The sequence below is a fragment of the Phoenix dactylifera genome, chromosome 16 (assembly GCF_051530095.1).
Source record: "Phoenix dactylifera cultivar Ajwa chromosome 16, Ajwa_hap1_PhDact_Kaust_v1.1, whole genome shotgun sequence".
Lineage (NCBI taxonomy): Eukaryota > Viridiplantae > Streptophyta > Magnoliopsida > Arecales > Arecaceae > Phoenix > Phoenix dactylifera.
Genome location: NC_143205.1, coordinates 866,490 through 873,907, shown reverse-complemented (window position 1 = coordinate 873,907; position 7,418 = coordinate 866,490). Strand labels below are relative to the sequence as shown.

The 7,418-nt window shown below is 44.5% G+C and overlaps 1 protein-coding gene across 2 annotated transcripts; it reads right to left on the bottom strand.

Moving 5' to 3' along the window:
• Positions 1 to 756: 756 nt before the first annotated feature.
• On the bottom strand, positions 757 to 5,046 carry LOC103695934 (large ribosomal subunit protein eL13z). Of its 2 annotated transcripts, none has more exons than XM_008777384.4 (5): positions 4,915 to 5,046; positions 3,556 to 3,674; positions 3,272 to 3,405; positions 1,308 to 1,466; positions 757 to 1,214 (listed from the first exon to the last, which is right to left on the bottom strand). In XM_008777384.4, exons 2-5 carry the CDS (start codon positions 3,662 to 3,664, stop codon positions 993 to 995), a joined length of 624 nt encoding a protein of 207 aa, XP_008775606.3. In that variant the 5' UTR covers positions 3,665 to 3,674; positions 4,915 to 5,046; the 3' UTR covers positions 757 to 992. The 2 variants fall into 2 exon arrangements, with proteins under 2 accessions (XP_008775606.3, XP_008775608.3); XM_008777386.5 differs by having other exon boundaries at positions 4,919 to 5,046.
• Positions 5,047 to 7,418: the final 2,372 nt, after the last annotated feature.

The window sequence follows — 7,418 nt, the reverse complement described above, 5'->3', positions numbered from 1 at the left end:
TATAAACTACAGAATGTTATGATAATTACTATAAGCTTTCTTCCAAACTTCTCGTAAGATGCAATAGTTATTAAATGAATTAACTTGAGTAGTGACAGTTATAAACTACAGAATGTTAAATGATTACTATAAGCTTTCTTCCAAACTTCTCTTAAGATGCATAGATATTAAATGGATTACAGTTTGCGGTTAGCAGTCTCACATGCTCATTGTTTCAAGGATTTGAGATTGTTTTTTGATGCCAATAATTTTCTTTATCTATTAAATGAAAAATACTGTTACTTAAATTTATAAAGCCTTCCATTGGAAAAGTGATTCCTGATGGCTTTCATAACACAGTAATAAACTGTATGCATTTACATTTCTCTGTCACTGTAATGAAAATTATCTAGGATGGAACACCTGCATCAAATTCCATCATAAGATTTCTTTCCACTTCCTACACTCATTACCACATGCAACTAGTTCAGCTAAACAATAATCCCTCACAACCAATTGGATTCAGACTTGCCTAATTCTTTTTCTCAGGAATAAAAAAATCTCTCACATCCATCTTACACAGTAACAAGCACTGGAAATGTGGGACTCATTAATCAAATCTGCACTTCGATTAATACCACAACCACACATTTAATTGGGTTGGTGAGATTTCAGTTGCAAGATAAATGCAGAGATTAAAGCAAACAGTAGAGGCTGCCAACCAAGATCATCTGGATATTCCAAGTCTAGAAACCTCAATTTTTGATGGAAGAGTCGGAAAAAAAACAAACTTTGCTCTATTGCCAGCCAGAAAAATTCAGCCATAACCAAACATAATATACGTCACAACACGAACAGAGTAGAAGAGAGCCTGAGCAAATATGTATAAATGCCTACAAGTTTTTGCTGTTTCAGAATTAACGGGAAAAAAAGTAGGCCAAAATAAGATTCAAGACTAGCACCCCAAAATATTGAAATAAATGAGCAGAACACCAGCCAAGGAATGAATCCAATCACTTCTTCTCTTCCTTTTCTGCCTCTGCAGCCTTCTTCAACCGGGCACCAGCCTGGCGCTTGTTCATCTGCTCAACACGAAGCTTAGCATAGGCCCTGAATGATTTCATCTCATCCGTTACCTTAACAAGCTCAACTGTGGGCTTCTCACGAACAATGGGCATATATGGGCCTTGGACCTGAGTGGCAGTTGCAAGTTCCTCCGGAGCAGAATCACCAGCCTGAGAGAATAAAGACCAATACATTAGAAAGCTTGCTTAGAAATCGACAGCCTAACTTGGCTCATAAATAAGGAGGAGCTGAAGTCCACTAGCCTTAAATTTGCGTGCACGTCTTGGGAAGATTACTAGCTTGGCTTTGTATGTCTTCAGCCTCTGGACATTAGCTTGGAGACCCTCAAGGGAACGGTTCTTCCTACGGTGATCCACGGCAATGCCAATAGTTGGGGCAAGCTTCTTTGGAATACCTGCTGCCTGCATTTACAGAGAGCACAGCCATTGGGTAGAGCGAGCAAACTATTTACGCTCATAATGCTTAATTGTGATGACAATATATCTTAATGGAAATAATAGAGATGTTTTTATAATGGTGTAAAAATGTCTGGAGTTGATACCATCAACAAGTCATAATGCACAATGGAAACCTGCCTCTTAATATGCTTGTGTTGTCAATTAAAAGGGGGAAAAGATTTCCTTTTTAAAAAAAACAAGCATTCGCAACTCCCAACAATGATGAAATAATCTAAATGACGGGCTATGCAAAACATTTTACATGCCATTTATATAGCAAATTCCACTTTAAGTCCAAGCAATGGCCCTTTGTTCATGAATATTCCAACCAACCATACCAAACATTTTTATTTAGTTTGATCAAAAGTTCAATCCTGCCTCCAAAAAATTCCCGAGTCATCAAGGTCTTTATCCATTTCAACCCAACCATCTTAGAAATCCTTCACCTCAATACCAAGACTTGCCATTTAACATCAAGTTCTGCATCAGAAAGGAAATTCAAATTCTCCCTGATTTCCATACATTTCAGCTATTCATTTCTTTTATATTCATTTTCCTTAAAACTTGTATGCATTAGTTACCTAAATGTAGTGATGCATCAAAAAATTTGATAGATAATACAATTGAAATAAAGGATAGTAACAATCCCATAACAAAAACCCTATTCCAATCAAGGTTCTCAGCCCTCATTATCAACCTACCATACACCTTGTCCGCAGAAGCAAAATGGAAATCCTAGTCTTAAACCTCTCGAGTTTCTTTAATAGTCGCTGGAGAATATGTTAATTTGATATAGGGCAAGAAAAGGCAGTAATGCATGAACCGGTATGGTCATACCACTGGAACTAGATTGATGTCTATTAAACAAGTTAGGAAGAATGTTGTACCCTACCATACTTATTTTCCATGTTAACTTTGCAAAAGATGCAGCTCACTTTTGTCATCTCCAAAGTGTCCACATATCTGCCCTACTGATTGCATAATAGCAATATCATCATATATCACCAGCCCTAATTATCTCTATAACTGTCCCGCTTATATGGATTTTCTTTTACATGCACCAAATGCCTCCAAACAACTCCTCAAACACCTTTATCTTGCAACTATCGTCACCTTTAATAAGTCCCAATATGCTTAATATAAAAAAAACTTGTAATAATCAAGTCCTAAAGCTCTCACCCTAACTGAAAACCCACCTTCAAAATATTCTAGCGTACCAGCTTCATAAGTACCTTTGAGGATTACAACATGAGAAACATGTCAACAATTAGACATCCTATAAAAGTTATTGTAGAAGGGTAGAAAGGCGGGGAGTTGCCCTAGGCACTCCAAGATATTTTGTTTTCTGACTTTATTAGGTGCATCCATACTCTTCAGGTATGATCTACCCATTTTAGCAAAAAAAAAGGGAGGGGGGGGGGGGGGGGTACAACTGCACCAATTCATTCCATTTTCAAGTCATTAAATATTTTGTTTCTTTTTTTCCTTCTCTCCTACATTGGTTGGAATTTTTGGCTCACTTCCAAATGATACCTTCATGACAACCCATCATATTTTAGTCACTCTCTCTCCATTTGCATGGCAAGCACATAAATTGTATCGGACGTGCATATTCTAAAAAAGGTCGGATGATTGTAGACCAAGGTATAGCTCATAATCAAGCAACAGAACATCAAAATTTTCACAAGTTCGAATCACACTATGTTCCAATAAGCAATAACAATAGCCAAGTGTGTTGTAGATTAATTAACAATAAACCAAAGTGTTACCTTGAGTTCCTCAAGGGTAAAACCCCTGCCTACTCTAGATTTCATATTGTATTTGAGTGTTTGGCATTGAACAACAGGTCGGAGGGGTCCAGCAGTTGGGCGTGGGAAAATCTTCACAGCCTTCTTCTGTCGAGCTGCAAAAGACATGATAGAGTACACTGATAAGTCGAGGTAGAAAGGACTACAAAGAACAATTCCAACTTACAAAGAAAAACAGTAAATGGATAAAAAAGGTGCAATTTATGGGATCAAGAGTCAATAATGAGAGAACGAGATCTGCCTACCAACACGTCTTCTAGTTTTGCGAGCTGGTTGGTTAAACCAAGTCTTGACATAATTCTGCCAGTGCTTCTTGAAGTGCCCATTTGGCACAACATTGTTATGCTTAACCATGGCTCAGCAACTAAACAGTCAGGAAAAGAAAACAAAATACATCAATCCAAACATCTTCTGCAGAGCATGTTCATCACAACTATCTTCAGTTCAAATACAACAAATATGACAAGCAGATCAAATATTCAGAAGCAACAAGCGAACTATACATATCCATGTAAAGTAGACAAATCAAACAGGAGAAATTTTCAATTGGATTGTGCAGAGAAAAAGGGTGGTAGAAGCCTTTTATTTAAGTTGACTACATTTTTTGAGTTGAATGTGACTACAAAAGCACATGAAACTAACATGGGTATACTTGGGAAAACAATTAGAGAGCTTGACTTGGAATATATTTGCACCATAAAACATCCTGCCAAAACACATCAAACCAAGCACTCAACAATGTTCTATCAATATTCCTCTCAAGACGGATCCCAAAGTACCAATGACCTTCCAAAATTTAATAAGCTTCTAGAAATGGCATTCCATGTATATCATAACCAGACTAGCTCACTCTACACTACATGTAAAAGTATGGTGTTCATTCCAAAGCACCAAACCAATGCAAGAATCACAAGATCGACCATGTTAAAGTTGTACCAACTCGATCTTCCCTAGACATTTTTCTCAAACAAGCAATAACATATTGATCAGAATAATAAATATTTCTTGCCATTTAAGTAGCACAAATCTTAACTACTCTGCACACTCAGCTAAACAATCCTGAGTCCAACCCTGAATGACAAAAAAAAATAAACAGCTAAGAGCAGGAAAGAACTAAAAGTACAGCAGAAGAAAAAGTCAGCCTCATTCTTTTGCCTGCTACTGTAGAAAGGTTGAGACACATTCGCTGTTCCGGTAAAAGAAATATTAGCAAATTAAAAGGCTGAATAGTTTTATTAAAATCCTTAATAACATGCATCCTTATTCTCTATCTTTATACCTGCGTCTTTTTGGCCGGCCTGATGCTGCTAAAACATTTAAAAACTATGAGGAAAACAAGACAAAGCATTCACCACGAAGCAATAGCATCGCCAACGCAAAGCAACACAAATAATCCGTGAATAGTCCAAGGCCGAGGCATCGCATAGGGTTATTGGGTCCTGAAAACTTCCAATCTTTTGTCGATTCGGAAAGGAGGACTTGATCAAGAGACGGGCTAACAAAACAACAGAATCCAGGAGAGAGATCTATAGAGCGGACGCCTTAGAGATCGGAAGAAGAGGGGGAAGGGAGAGAGAGAGAGAGAGAGAGAAGGGGCATCTTACCCGCCGTAATCCGCCTGGAGCTCCGCTGTTGTGGAGGCAGGAAAGGAGACGCCCTCCGGCCTGTAAGAAACCCTTGGAGGGAACGGAAGATAAAAAAGGAGGCGGGGGTAGCCGGCAAAACCCTAATTTCGGACGGCCCGGACTTTGTAGCCCTGGGTACGGCGTGCGGACTTCCTATCTGCACGTGAGACGCGCGTGCAGTAATGGGTTTATCGATGGCCGTCTGATCCGTGGTTCTTCTTGTTAGCCAATTGGGCCTCTGTCCTAGTTGAAAACGAGGACTGGCTATTTCGATCCAAGGAGCCCTCTTTGTGGTGCGGGTTTTGTGATACGGGGCCCGCACTCCAAAGTGGTGGCAGCAGGTGGTCGTCAGTTGTTCGGCATTTCTGTCCCTGGGGCAGAGCTACGAGCTGCTTGGGCGGGTCTTCGATATGCGAGGCAGGTATTGCGGGCTGGCTCGGTTATCCTGGAGGGCGACTCGGCCACAGTCATCAGGTGGATCTAGGAGGGGCTGAGGGGTGTGGGCACAGACCACCCCTTGGTTCGGGACATTGGGATGATGTGTGGGGTTGGGGTGGCCGTCGTGGCCAAATATGTATTCAGAGAAGCCAATGGGGCGGCCGATTGGGTGGTTGCCTTTGCGGCTTATCATTTCGGGTATACCCTTTGGGTGGGGGAGGCGGAGATGCCATTGGCACTCCGTGAGCTAGTGTTTTTTAACTTTATTGAATGTATTCATACACGTAGCGTATGATAACCCGTCTTTAGCACAAAAAAAAAAAAAACCACTCTCTTAAGGATATGATATTAAAAACAATTTCCAGATCTTGGTTTTTTTTATTTATTTATTGGATCTTATAATAATAATTGTTGCTGGTGGTCCAAACCGAGAACGATTGGCACAGTGGTGTGAACGGGGTTCCCTTTGAGTTGCTTTGGTTGCGCTCCGCCCTCCGCCGTGAAACCTGCAAGCAAGCCTCGCACCACCACCGGGGTAGTGGGGGCCCTCCGACGATCAAGTCAGAGGAGATCGAAGGAGAAGGAGAAGGTAGCAGGTGAGATGATACTCTGGAAGATATATCTTACCCTCCCCCTTCCCCTCCAGCCTCATATATATCAGGCTGGGGGGTTTTTCCGGGGATTCGTCATCGTGTGGCACGATGGGGCTGCCACTGACATGGCCGTTACAGGGCGTCGTGGGGCAGCGCTGGGTACAGCCATGGCAGGGCATAGTGGAGCTCCGCTTTGTACGGCTGTTACAGGGGATCGTGGGGCAGCGCCGGATACGGCCGTTGCAGGGAGTAGTGGAGCAGGGGGCCGCGGCGTGCCTCAGAGGAACAGTCTGTTGTTGTCGAGAGATTGCCGACTCGGGGTCGGATTGCTGGATCAAGGGGCAGCCGACTCGGGGTCGGGCTGCGGAGCCGAAGATATCCGACCCGAGGTGGGATTGCTGGATCAAGGGGCAGCCGACTCGGGGTCGGGCTGCGGTGCCGAAGATATCCGACCCGAGGTCGGATTGCTGGATCAAGGGGCAGCCGTAGTCTTCCTGGGCGCGCGTGCCGGTCACGTGGGGCATGGTGGCTAAGTTCCCCCGTAACAGTAGCCCCCCACTCCCGAGCCTGGAACCAGGAGGGGAACGGGTGAAGGGAGTGATGCTTCGAGATTGCCGCCATCCCTCGGAAAGGCGCGCGCGCTCCAAGCTTCCCGCCTTCTTTATGGCGTATGGCAGTTGTCGCTGATCTGGCGGTCTGCGGATTTCGGCGGACATCCTTCCTTAATGGCGTCGATTCGCCTTTGGGGCGCGAACAAACTTTCGGCAGCCAGGCGTCCTCTGGCGTCACCGAGGCGTCACCCGCCTTTCCGTCTATTTAACCGGGGGCCCTCCCCCGTCCGCCTTTCTCTTCACAGGCATCTTCAAGTTTCTCCCTTGTGCCGCTGCCGTTGCCGCCGAACTGTTCGTTCGCTCCTCCTTTGACGCTCTCGGAACCGTTCTTCCTTCCTTTCCGGTGAGTTGCCCCACTCTTCAATTTAGGGCTCTCCGTACTTTCTCCTTTCGTGTTAGTGTACTCCAGTCGTTCCGGTGCCTTCCCCCCTCTTGACCCCGTCCTGATCGTAGGTTCACTGGCCATTAAGGATGGACGAAGTAAGGGCGGACCGCATTCAGTCGGAGCTGGTCCCTGAAGACCTAGATAGGTTCGTGGCCCGGTACCACCTTCCCGAAGCCTGCAACATTACGCTCCCGGGGCCTGAGGAGAGGATGTCCCATCCTCCTCCAGGGAAGGTCGCCATCAATGAGGACATCCTTCGGGCTGGGTTCCGCTTTCCCCCCTCGGACTTAGTCGTGCAGGTGCTTCGGGGTTTAAGAGTGGCGCCGACGCAACTGGTGCCGAACTCATGGCGCACCCTGACGGCCTTCCAGGTTCTCTGCCGCATGCATGAGGTTCCCGCCACCCTGAATGTCTTTTGGGAATGCTACGGCCTGAACGGCCACCCCCGGGACAGAG